Source organism: Mytilus edulis, chromosome 9, assembly GCF_963676685.1.
Source record: "Mytilus edulis chromosome 9, xbMytEdul2.2, whole genome shotgun sequence".
NCBI lineage: Eukaryota > Metazoa > Mollusca > Bivalvia > Mytilida > Mytilidae > Mytilus > Mytilus edulis.
The window spans coordinates 72,276,359-72,290,317 of record NC_092352.1 but is presented as its reverse complement, the minus strand read 5'-3'; the positions used below and the strand labels follow the sequence as shown (position 1 = coordinate 72,290,317).

Here is a 13,959-nt window from a genome sequence, read left to right as displayed (position 1 = left end):
TTCGTACCAACGGTTACTTGCAACGGTTGATTGAATGCATAATCGAGTGCACACAATATTGATTATTATGAATACAAGAAGTAACCACATGAAATTAGTACCAAATTACAGTTAAAAATTCTTAAAATAGTTCTGTATATGATTCATAAAACATACGTTGATATTAAGTGTATACATCAATTATTTCAAAAAGTTAAATGACGGCTCCCAGTTCGTACTACGGTTGGTACGGTTGGTACGGTAGCAAATCGGGAAACCTCTAATAAACCCTATTTACAAAATATGAAAAATAGTTCTGTATCACTTGTTTGAGCATGTGAGTAAATTATGGCATCGGAAAAACATATTTTTCTTTTTACATTTACGCTAAGAAGTGCTACACCCCTTTGCATTTACAAGAAAGAAATCCGTGACCAGCAGTCTTTTAAAACTTTTTAACTTCTTCACGTAGCGACAGTTGAAGCTCAGGAACTGTTGCTGCGAATATAGATGTGTCTTTAACAGCTTTAATTTGATTCATCCTGTTCAAATTCCTACAGCTGTTCAAATGTTGTACCAAATTCTCCAGATTCAATAATAACATCTAATATATTTTGCGGATCAGATGGGGCACACTCACACTGATGAATTGGTATAATGACTATTTTCCCCCACAGCAAGTTCTGATTATTTCCGTTTCGTTTTCTTGGTTAGATATTCGGCTTTGATCTGTTGGCCAGACATCGCACGCTTCCTGTCATGTATGCTTGGTGTTTCAACGTCAGTGTCATCTTGATTGTCACTCGGGCTAAATTCTATTATACTATCAGAATTGTCACGGGGGTCAATTTCGATTGTACTATCAGAATAAACTGGCATGCATGTATCAATTACTTTTCCTGTCTCAATCTGGTTATATTTGTATTTTGTATATAAGGTTTATAATGTGGTAACTGAATACAATTTCTGAAGTGTGTATCTGCTTTTTATAACAAAATCCATACTTCACATTATTGTACAAGTTATAAGTGAATGTTAGTCAAATTTTGTACAAATCATACCTAATACCTGTAAAAATTTAACGTACTGTTTGTCAGAATTTGTTTACAAACAATAATTGTGTAAATGGTCTATTTTTAAATATTGAATATTTACATTCGCATGTTCACCTACAGTGGATTTTTCTTTTTCTATTTTTAACTTAGGATTGTCTACTTCTATCGATAATAAAAACAACTTGTTTCACCTTGATGGTGAAATACACTTCACTTTTATATGGAGGATTGTCAAAATTTGATCAAACGATTCAGTTTGTTCGATGGATTACAATCTTTCGGTAAGAAAATGAAGAAATTTAATTAAATTAATCCATTATATACATGTTATAATTGTCAATTTTCACTTCGCATTTATGTGATACAAATACTCGGTTATTTTAGTTCAATGTAAGCCAATTATTTTTAAAACAACCCCGGTAAAATGGGGAACACTTATACATGTAAACATGTTATTGTATTAATCATCCGTCATTAGACCTGTTTGTTCTGAAATAACTGACTACCGCTAAGGCGCTATGCAGATTTGTTTCTTTTGACCATTAAAATAATCTACCTATAGTATGTATTTAATGGTGTCATACATATGCATCACATATTTAAAGCAATAATTGCCACGACATCAACAGTCCCCGGTTCTTGGGATTAGCACCTACGGAATGTGAGTGAGATTATACAAGTTTGAGGCATATCTAGTAAATAATGCACACATTTGACATGTTTGAAAGGGTGAATGTACAAATTGTCATCACGTGAAAATATTGACAACTGAGGAGAAACCTATCAACAATATCTCATATGATTTATCCTACTCAGTTCGTCTTGTAATCATTCAACAATAAAATCCTTATCGTCTTAAAATAATGAAACTATCATGAGTACAGTCAAATTGTAGGTTGTCAGTGTCGATGTTTGCGAAAACCAGTTGCGGATCCAGAAATTTTCATAAGTGGGGGCCCACTGACTGCCTAAGAGGGGGCCCGCTCCAGTCATGCTTCAGTGATTCCCTATATAAGCAAGTGGGGGCCCACTGACTGCCTAAGAGGGGGCCCACTGACTGCCTAAGAGGGGGCCCGCTCCAGTCATGCTTCAGTGATTCCATATGTAAGCAACCAATTTTTTTCCAGAAGGGGGGGCCCGGGCCCCCTGCCCTCCCCCCTAAATCCGCCTCTGCAAACGTTTGAAAGAGACAATATGAAACAAGGGTTTAAACTTGTTTCGTCTAAAACATGTAATGGTCTAGTAATTGATTAGTGTCCTCTTATCATTTTCATAATACATTTCCTTTATATTGGTTCAAATATACACTGTAACGTAATGGGGAATGACAATTATAGTTGTATCCCAGCTTTTAAACGTCATTTTGGACACGACGATCGTAAAACATGTAAAAAGATGTTGAAACACGAAATCGTGTTGCTATTACTGCTCTAATGTATATTATTGCTGTTTAGGTGCTTATGGAAGCTTGCTTACTTTTGGTGTTTATCAACGACAAATTATAAGCCAATAGTACCTGCTACGACAATGGTTTCGACTATCAATCATTTCTCTTATGTCAATCAATGTTGCAGATTTTTTCCAAATTGCAAGTTTTTCCGGCAAAGTGTAGCAATAGAAATATATAGTTATCTGTCAGTTGAAAAATTGAGAGGCTATCATGTTTTAATACGAATTCGAGTTGATGAAATTCAATTATGTGTATCGCGAACCTCTAAGAGTCTGAAATATCATATTTTGTGCTCGACCAGTATTTTACTTGACAAGACTCGACATAATCTCGATAGTACTTAGGTGTACTTAACTTAAGTTTGATTCAGTACTTGATAATTTTGGTATAGTCTCAAAGTCTCGACCAGTCTTGAGTCAGTCTCGACCAGTCTTGAGTCAGTCTCGATTACTCTGGACTCAGTCTCGATCAGTCTCGACATATCTCGACCTGTCTCAATCTTGACCTTTAAATTTAGTCTCGACTGGTCTGAATCAGCCCATCTGACTCAACTATATATTGATCTTACAAAATTACAGGTTATTTGGTAGATTGGTTCATTGTTGTCAACTTAACATATTTAATTAATAGGTAAAAAAAAAAAGCTAAAATTTTCAGTTTTTATTAAATTCAGATAGTCACCTTTAATTATTTCTATAACTTTGTTTGCCTATAATTGCTTACATCTACTGCATGCATGTGTACTTTGATGAATAGTTTTCTCATTGGCAAAATCATACCTCATCTTTATCTTTTTATAGACTTGTTGATCGTTAATTCTGTAATAATATAGAAAGTTCAAGTATTCTCTTTATACTTCCGTCCTAACATCTACATGTAGACATAAGTACGTATATGATCTGCCTAAGTGTTGGATACTTAAATGTAAAATAACACACTGTGTAGATATTATTCATAATTGAACTATTAATATATTAAATAGTCCAATTAACAATTTTATTATTAACGAATTTTCCTTTCATTGAGAGTGCAATATCACAAATCGAGTAAAGTTCATTCAAATAATGTAAAATTTACATGTTTTCTTTTGCATTTTTAATTGGGTCGTTACAAAACAAAATGCCTGTTAACGCGATGTAATTTATGAAGAACATATATTTTCGTTTTCGTAGATCATTGAACAAGGAAGATACAGGTTTGTCTACACAGTATCATAAATCATTAGACAAACCGATTCTACAAAAGAAATTCCTGCAACACGATGTTTCTCAACTCTCAAAATTTACATTTTAATTATATATCTATCATATTTTACATAAGGAAGAACCAACGTCGTTTTAAAGTGGCTTGAAACCGAAATCTACTCTTAATATAGTTGCAGAATGCATACAATTGGACATTGGAATCCTAAATTTTGCAAAATTTTGTAATTGTTTCAATTATTGTTTTTCTAGGTATGCAGTTCACAGTTAAGTTTAATAGATTCAGTAACAATAGAAAAGGGACCATCTTTAGCAGAATGGACACCTGTGCTGTTTGTTTTAGGGGCATCTCTCCACTTTTTGTATTTCAAACGCAATTTGTCAGTAGCTATTGTTCAGTACAAATTCGTAAGTATACATTATTTCAAAGGTATATTCAAAGAACTATTCACTAATTTACTAATAATGACATATGAATAAGTTTATGTTGGAAGATCATATTAACACGTTATCTTGACAATAATTTGTTTTGCTTTTCTCTATTATATAATTTCATTCTTAAAGTAACATAAAACCGCAAATTAAAAAAAAAAAAAATGATACATAAATTTTTTTTTATAACTAAATGGATAGTTTTCATTATAAAACTTAAGTACATATACTATTTTTTTTAAGAAACTTCTTTCATTTGTCCAAATTTAGAAGAAGTTTACATTTTTTAATTGCTTGCTTCCAGGAAGCATCTCGCCGAAATGTTTTTCGTTTGCATGTGATCTTAGCGTGACCCTTCTCCTAAAATTCCGGTGATCACAATACGCATGGATCTGTCATTGAAATAAACTATTATCTGATCGACATGCATACTATACACATGCTCAATATCCATGTTCTTTGTTGATTGCTTCCTATAAGGAGATGATCGGTAAACTACGCGGCTTCAAAACACGGCAATTATTTAGCTGCCATATTTTTTTTTAAATATTAACAGACAGAGACAAAAACAAATGACGATAAATACGATAGTTTTGCGTGAGAAATGATAAAATCGTGCACAGAAGACTAAGTTTATGATATATAAATGCATTGGTTAAAGAGTTCGATAAAAAAAAATTTACCGGTCACTCGTTTCATATGACTTTTAAAAAAATGAAACAAATTTTAAGACAGAACATGCGTACAATATTTGATATCATATACAGTTGATAATGTCTGAATTGTGTCGTCCGATTGTCCCACTTTTATAATTAAATGTATATGAGTAATGACAATATTTGGGTAACTCAGGGAGATGATTTATTCACTTTAAGTACAAAAAATCATAACAAACGCATTATGTTATTATAATAAGATATTGTTCAGGAAACAACCCGTTAAATTGTTTACTTAAGAACTTGTTTAACCTACAGTTAAGATAAGTCTGAACTTGAAATATGGAGTATATCAGATATATAAAAAAATTGAACACTCGTGTCAAAAAGATACACATACAATTTTTTCTTTCTAATGTTATTTTGTTTATGATTTTACAGAGAGAAAAAGAAACGAAGAATAAAATAATAACATCAACATTTTTTTTTCTCTTCTTTCAGATTTTAGCAATATTCATCACACTATTAGGCATACTAAGCTTTTCTATTGGACTGAGAGATATTCATGACGTTTTGATTGGAGACAAGTCTCTTGATGGTTTTATTTTATCAATTAGTATAGTGTTGACAACGGTATGGACGCTTTTTATTAGCTCTACTCAATTGCATATAAATAAAAGTGAATGTTGGGTAAACGTCAATAAAAAAACATGTGGCCGATCAGCCTTTAAAAACCGACAAAGAGACAAACAAAACTTTGTACCAAAATTGTTAAGCAGAATAAAAAAAATGTACCAATACTTTGCATTCCAGAATAATAAGCACTTTTTTTCACAATCGTAACCCTTCATGTTAAAATCGTTGATGAATCCAATATACATTGTAATGATAGCATCATACAACAGGGACCATGTAAATTCTTTTTAATTTGTCTTTCAGCTGTTGGCATTTACCCATCAATTCATAGCATCATTGATTTCTATGTTAAATTCTGCAATTTCGATTGTTATGTATAGTTATTATAACATCACACAACAGGGACATTGATATACATGCATGTTGTTTAATCTGTCTTCAATATATCTATTACGAATTTGTTAACCAACTTTTATACATTTAAAAAATGCTGGTTCAAAATCGGACCGACAATAGACATCTAGCTTACTTTTACATAATTAATGTTAACTTATATGATGTAAGTGTTGTTTTCTTATCAAATTACAAACATTTAATGCTTTATTCAGCCTTCTGTTAACTCGAAAATAAATGCGAAGTTTGTATAAACGCGAATAATGCCTTCAGATAATAACGCAATACTAACAACTCGCATTCTGATATCTGATACATTTTGGCACAACTTTTTGGAATTTTGGGTCCTCGATAATCTTCCAATTTGTACTATTTTATATCTATTTTGATCTGTGCGTCACTAATGAGTCTTATGTTGACGAAACGCGCGTCTGGCGTATTAAATTATAATACTGGTACTTTTAATAACTAATTAAATGTATGGACATGTTCCCAAAATCGCAAATATAATCAAAAACATTTTGTTAACTAAAATTCATTATTGTTTTTTTTTACAGATATTGATACAAGATGAATCTCATAAAACACAGAGGAAGAAAAAGAGAAAATACAGATTTTTCCACATATTTGGTCTTTTCTGCAGTTTTGGAATTTCGTTTGTTTTTATTTTTCAAAAACGAAAGGATACTGCTGTTGATGTAATGCTTTCATGATTATCGATTTTAAACGATTTTATCAAAAATTCCATTATTTTTTTGTTTAATAATTCTTCTATTCAAGAACCATTTATAAGTAAATATTCGTTCATTGAAGAGAACAAATTTGTACTGAATAATTGTGCAGATTTAAAGATTTTTTTTTTTAAATTTCGTTCACAAAAAGTCCAATAAATGTGTATTTTTGTGATTGTGGTCAGTTTCCAAAAAAATGTTTTAAATCGTTTTCTATTAGAAAGGGGAAAAAAAAGGAAATTAACTGCAAAAAAGATGAATCGATCTAACTCGTTGTGGTTGTTCATTACAAAAGTTGCCAGAAAAACTTTTTCTACTGTTACTCCATGAATGTTGCCAGTTGCACTTCTATTAGTAATCTGATATTCATGTACTACATATAGTTTCAGAATAACTGGGAATTACAACTAACAGAGTGGACAACAAAACCATATTGTGTGTTGATAAGTGTGTACCTGATAGAATCAGTAATACTGGTTTTAAAACAGGTTCTGGAAGCGAACCAGTCTTTTGAAAAGGTTTGTTTTACGTCACATCTTTAATTGTATATGTTTCGAAGTCGTTATGCTAGCAAAAGAGGGGCGAAAAATATCAGAGGAACAGCTAAACTCATAAACCGAAAAATAAACTGACAACGTCATGGCTAAAAATGAAAAAGACAAACAGACAAATAATAGTACACAAAAAAAAACATAGAAAACTAAAGACTGAGCAGCACGAACCCCCAAAAAACTGGTGGTGATCTCAGGTGCTCCGGATGGGTCAGCAGATCCTGCTCCACATGTGGACATACATATACATGTAATAACTAAAATTATATAACTAGTATGTGAATAGTATATACACTCATACTAAAAAGTGGGGAATGTTAATAAAAAAAAGATATATTTTGTTTATCTAAATTCTGTACACACTATAAGAAAAGGACAACAATATTTCATATTATTAAGCAAAACAGTTTTTCTTTACCTGAAATCTGTGCCATAGATGGCTATTGTCGGGATACATTCCCTCGAAACAAGTCTTGTTAGTGTCTACGAACTGCCTTCAGTGTTAAACTTACATGCAAACACAGGTCTTTTGTTTCTTTCCTATAGGGTAAAGCAGACAAAGACGTTTCCCCAGAAATTAAGGCATCTTTTTTGTCACGGCTCACATGGAGTTGGGTAACGCCGTAAGTTTAAGCATCTTTTTTTGTCTGGGCTAGCATGGAGTTGGGTAACGCCGTATGTAGTTAGGAAACATTGAGATTTGAGTTTGGTAAAGACTGATCAATAAGAGGACGATATACTGGGAAAGACAAGAAATTTAGACAAGATAGAATGGATATTTTAGACAATTGTATTTACGCAAATATACATTTATATATATTTATTTTGTTAATTCTAAATTAAGGTTACACCACTTTTTAGTTAACAGTGTTATTGGTAATTTGTAGTATAAATACGTTTACTGTTTACATGAGCCCTTCGATTGGTCCTGCTGAATACCATATATTCGCCATTATATGATTGAGCACCATATCGATTGTTGTTTATAAACGGGTCATTTGAGAATGATCATTCAATTGGATTCTTCTTAATTGTGAATTTTAACTGAAAAGATGAAGATTAAATTCTGACAGAATTTTGGCCTTTATATAACTCACATTTCGACAGCTCAGTGAGTAATTCTAATGGCGTTTACATTTTAAAACTCAGAGTTCTTAGAACAATTTATGTGATGTTAATTTTTTGTTTTGTTTTTCTTTGCATTTGTTGACGTTATATATACTAACATCATCATCATAAATGCTAAATTTAATTATTTTTTAACAGATTTGTACTTTTTGGATACAGACATAATCTCGAACCGTCAGATTTATGGCCCTTAAAACCTGAACATTTATCTACTAATATCATTCCTATTTTCGATAAGTACTGGGAAGATGAGGTAGAGAAAGCTACAAGGTAAGATATAACTACATTGTACCTATTTCATTTTTTTTTTTAAATATACAGGATATATATATGTTGGTCGCTGGAAACTTATTATTTTTTACAAACATGACTTTCCTTCATGTAGACCTCGGTGATCTCCAAGTGACGTATCGCAATTTGATTGTGCGTTTAAACTATGCACATGCCAGGTATGTTCGAATCAAATTATAATTGACAAGGATTTTTGACTTTCTTGCCGAAGTTTGTCTATTTTTCTTTGAAAGTTCTATGGCTTCCTCGACCAATAGAAAAAATGGACCATCACGATTCATCCAAAATTGATGACAGTGGCGTTAAACCACAGAAATCCACCAACATGTTAATCTACTTTAATTTATATACATACTTAAAGGTAATTATTCTTTACCAAACAAAATGGTCAGTGAAATTATTGATAACATGAAAAGTACACATTGATGATTAATAGAGCCATGCACTTAAAAGACTATAATAACAGAGCAGTTTCAACATTTAAAGGAATGGAAGGGACATTATCAGTTGATATTTTACTGACGTAAAGCAACCTATTCAACATTTTAACGATAAATAAACAAATTTGATGTGCATGTGTGTGTGTGTGTCTGTGTGTGTTGAAAACTTTTGTGATTCGATTAACTTGAAATGTATGCAAAAAAAAACGAAAGTATGGGACGACATAGAAAAAGTCAAAGAAACGGGAAGTAATATATAATCTAAAAAAGCATATGAAATCAATGTTTATGTTGGTGTGGCAGTTATTATACTTAATTAAAAATATTAGAAAATGTTGAGTTTATCTGTATCTGTATATAGGGATATAATTCTAGATTTAATTCTTGAATACTAACCTAACAGCTAAAAATAAAACAATAGCTAAGGATAATTGTGTTTAACATTTTCGCTTCTAGAGAGAGACAATTCCAAGAAGAGCGAACGATTAAAACAACAACAAAAACTGTTGAGAAAAAAGTTCAGGCAAACCTCCTTCGTTGTGTTATAAGAGCATCGGGGCCTGCTTTGTTGCTGTCAGCTTTTTACAAATTATTGTATCATTTAGCCGAGTTCACCTTTCCCTATATGATAAGGTAAGTTTCGGTTTTATTAATTTGTTTTGTTCGGTCATTATCGAGTTTGCTCATTTAGGGAAAAAAAGAGTAAAATCACAAAAATACTGTACTCCGAGGAAAATTTAAAACGGAAAGTCCCTAATCAAATGGCAAAATAAAATGTTAAACCCCATCAAACGAATGGACAACAACTGTCATATTACAAACATCAAACGGAAAATGTATATAACAGACAGCAACCACCGATAATCCTTCAAGTTGAACAGACACATTTAGTAGTGTGATAATGATTAAGAACAATAAACTATGGCCTAACTTGAACCAGTGGTATATTGTCTATGTGACGGGATTGCTTCCCTTAGAACATTTGGTAGATACTTAGTCAGCCGTAAGCGGTTGAGGTAAGGAAGTACTTCTTTAGCTCAGTCGGTATACGCGCTGCCTTGTAACACAGAGGTCAAGGGTTCGAGTCCCGGTGGAGACAAGCAATTTTGTAATGAAATTCGTGCTCTCCGGTTACATTGGCGCCCAACTAAAAAAAAACACGGTAGTTAGAGAGGAATTCTAGCTACACTTTTGCATAGGTACTATTTCTGTACTAAACATTTGTAGTACTGGAAATCTACTTTTAATATTCAGTACGATTTTCTTACTCTAAAATTATTGTAATATTTAGGTACCTGTATTTTACAGTACTTTATTTGTAGTTGAAATTTAGGTACTACAGATTTGTGGTTACTACTGTTACATTTTCAGCATTTTGACAGTTTTTCTATTTCAAATCTCTTAAAGTTATGATTTTCAAACATGGAATATTGTATTATTTCTGTACCAAAATATTTAGTATAAATCAAGTACTGTAAAATACAAGTACCTAAATATTACAATAGTTTTAAAGTAAAGAAATAGTACTAAATACTAAAAGTAAATTTCCAGTACTGCATTTTTTTAGTATAGAAATAGTACCTATAATGCAAAAGTAGCTGTGTAGGTATGTTTGTGTGAAAGTCATAATGGTATGATGACTCTTGAGGTGGGGGAAGTGTGGCGGGATTGCTTCCCTTAGAACATTTGGTAGATACTGAGTCAGCCGTAAGCGGTTGAGCTAAGGAAGTACTTCTTTAGCTCAGTCGGTATACGCGCTGCCTTGTAACACAGAGGTCCCGGGTTCGAGTCCCGGTGGAGACAAGCAATTTTGTAATGAAATTCGTGCTCTCCGTTTACATCTATATAGTAGGGACTTTTTAAAGGCTGTCTTCTAACATATATCTGAGTTTATCCACGTTGCTATCAGATGATTATCGTAACCAGAAATTCAAACCACATATCTGTATTTTCTATTCTTGTCTGTAATATATATCTTTATTTTAATTGAAAATGTACAAGCATAAGCTGTTGGTATTTTTTTAAACTTTATAAGTTTGACATCTTGCTTTACAATATAATTCATTTTTACACCCACTTTGAAATTCTGGTCCATTTCCTGTTACTATGGATTTATTATTATTTGTTGGATACGAATTTTCGTGGGTTCATGGGTACAGGTGAACCACCAACTCAACTATACAACGAGTTGCAAATTTTGAAATGATCTATATCCAGAAATTGGCAAAATCACGAAATGAAATAATTTTTTACTCAATCCAAGAAAACTAATATCCACGAAAATAAGTGTATCCACATTAATCAACACGTAGAGCAGGGTATAACTAGTAGAGCAGGGTATAACTAGTACAGTAGGGTATAACTAGTAGAGCAGGGTATAACTGGTAGAGCAAGGTATAACTAGTAGAGTAGGGTATAACTAGTAGAGCAGGGTATAACTAGTAGAACAGGGTATAACTAGTAGAGCAGGGTATAACTAGTAGATCAGGGTATAAAAGAGGGACAAAAGATACCACAGGGAAAGTCAAACTCATAAATTAAAACAAACTGACAACACCATGGCTAAAAATGAAAAGGACAAACAAACAACAGCACACATGACATAACATAGAAAAACACGAATCCCACCAAAAAACTAGGGGTGATCTCAGGTGCTCCGGAAGAGTATAACTAGTATGCAATAAAAAACAGTTCGTCTTGTTTTATCTGCATTCTATTTGTTCTATACAAAGTAAAACAAAGTGTCAAATGGATGTATCAAATTGTTATATTACTCATCTATTAATATAGACTCCTAATTGGCATAGCAAGAGATGGAAAAGAAGAGATCTGGAAAGGTTACATACTTGCTATCCTTATGTTTTCTGTCTCAATATTCAAATCAGTTGTTTTGAATATTCATATTAATGAAACACAAGAAGCAGGAAGGAGTAACTGGGTAGCTCTGACTGCTGCCATTTATAAAAAGGTTGGTAAAATTTGACTTTTAGAAGTATTAGGTGTCAACAATCAGAGCTGAACTCATATAATAAAAAATGGAAAACAACACGTTTTATAATTTATTGCGTCCGAAGCGCTTTTCTGGATTTACCTTCATCAGGAACGCTCAAAGCCAAACATTTGAAATCCGAAGATGTATAAGTACCGAAAATCGTTGAAGAGCTTTATGTCAAAAATACCTAAAATAAATAGCCAAATTTATCTAAAGCCAACTTTGCCTGAGGGAGTTGAAACCTTAGTTTCATAATAATTTCAAAATTTATTAACAGACAATTTTAGTAAAGTTTGTTAAATCATGTCAGTACCGAAGCACTGACTACTGAGCTGATGAACTAATAAACTATATGATACATCAAACCATGCTTAAAAGAAAGAAGCATATTCAATAAGTTAATGAAGAACTTTACATAAAAATAAACGTTAAACAGCCAGAGCCAATCAAAAAGAAGGATGTACTCAGATGCACTGAACGAATCGAGAGATGATGCTTTATAGTGACGACCTTTGTGAAAAAATGTATTTGACGGTCTATGGTAAGGACTATCCTGAAAAAGACGGGATTTGCCGCGCTGTGGTGACGACTGTCTCGTTACGTTTGTTGTACTGATAAGTGAAAATCTTACACACCAAAGCCATTATAAAATTATCAAATTATAATACTTAAAGTATGTGTACGATATAAAATGAGGACGTATCTTTTTAAAATATAAAAGATGAATAGGATGAAATAAGAAAAATACAAACACATCCTACATTGTCTAACTAACATATTCATGATATTCTTATTTGGATTGATTTTTGCAAAAGCTATAGAGGTGTCGGAATGATGACATTCGTCAGCATTTTAGATTTTGTAGTCGACTGTAAACAATCACGTAGCTAAATGTTTTTTTCTCTATTTGATAGGGAAAATGAATATTTTATCATGTTTATGGTGTAAGTTATAATGAAAAAAATACAATCATGGCATTTGTTTTAATATTTAGACTCTGAGACTAACAAATGCAGCTAAGCAAGATTCTACTGTAGGCGAGATCATCAACTTGATGTCTGTTGATGCTGAAAAGATAGGAAATTGTATGTGGAGTGTGAATGATGTATGGGCCATTCCTCTGTTATTTTCAATATCTTTCTACTTCCTGTGGCAAACCTTAGGTATGTTAAAAAAAGTGTCAACAATGCGTTTAAGTATAGCTTAACCTGAAATCCAGAAGTAGACACAATTTACGCCAAAAAAAATGTATAAACAGAAAAACATAAAACATAGTGATGATGAACGGATGGTTAAATTCCAGCGGCAAATTAATATGCATATACAGACGAAAGCACGTTAATGTAATATAAAAGTAAAATCACAAAATTACCGAACGCTGTATATTCCTGACTCTGTATATGTTCTGTCTTATGTAGAATAGAATGTTAACCCTGCTTTGTACAACGCCAACAGGTAGAACAGGATTCGTAACGTGCTAGTTTACAAGGTAACGGTCCAAATAAAAGGATCCGGAAGAAATGTCAATTGACCAGACACATAATTCATTGTTATTTTGGCTCTGAGTCGACCAGTTTTTGTGCATACTCCTTTGTTCTTCGTGTTGTGCGGAGAAACACCAACTACCAACGTTTAATGTTTTGGTGTGACACAGTCATGTTTCGAACTCACGACCTCCCGCACTCGAGATGAACACTCTACCAAGAGTTCGACGAGACGTTTACCAGTAAATATAAAATTAATTAATTTACGTAAAACATTATCTTAAAATGGTACGTATGATGTAATGATTATATTATTGAAACAAACGGTATACGTACCACAGTTATAGATGTCAGATGAAGTGATATTAACTCTATTTTATATATATATTTGAATTCATATTTTGCAGGACCCTCAGTCTTGGTTGGGCTTATAATTATACTATTATTGGTACCAGTTAATTTTGTGTTGATGAGGAAATCAAAACATTTGCAAGTAAGTTTTAGAATAATTTAAAAGTATTTAGAGACTGAGGTTTAAT

General features: G+C 32.4%; 1 protein-coding gene across 4 annotated transcripts in view; it reads left to right on the top strand.

The window, feature by feature from the left end:
* Window positions 1–1,183: 1,183 nt before the first annotated feature.
* The window catches only part of LOC139488968 (multidrug resistance-associated protein 1-like), a 37,112-nt gene continuing 24,336 nt past the window's right edge, over window positions 1,184–13,959 (top strand). For 2 of the 4 annotated variants that reach the window (XR_011656125.1, XM_071274959.1), the window contains exons 1-11: window positions 1,189–1,315; window positions 3,939–4,094; window positions 5,276–5,407; window positions 6,361–6,501; window positions 6,924–7,052; window positions 7,632–7,708; window positions 8,352–8,483; window positions 9,401–9,577; window positions 11,735–11,912; window positions 12,931–13,099; window positions 13,828–13,913. Coding sequence is in view for 2 of the 4 variants with exons in the window: in XM_071274959.1 (XP_071131060.1) it covers window positions 1,298–1,315; window positions 3,939–4,094; window positions 5,276–5,407; window positions 6,361–6,501; window positions 6,924–7,052; window positions 7,632–7,708; window positions 8,352–8,483; window positions 9,401–9,577; window positions 11,735–11,912; window positions 12,931–13,099; window positions 13,828–13,913 (1,395 nt within the window). In the remaining 2 variants the exon portion in view is untranslated. Of the gene's footprint in view, window positions 1,316–3,938; window positions 4,095–5,275; window positions 5,408–6,360; window positions 6,502–6,917; window positions 7,053–7,631; window positions 7,709–8,351; window positions 8,484–9,400; window positions 9,578–11,734; window positions 11,913–12,930; window positions 13,100–13,827; window positions 13,914–13,959 lie in introns of all 4 variants that reach the window. The other 2 variants (XM_071274958.1, XR_011656124.1) reach the window with 2 other exon arrangements.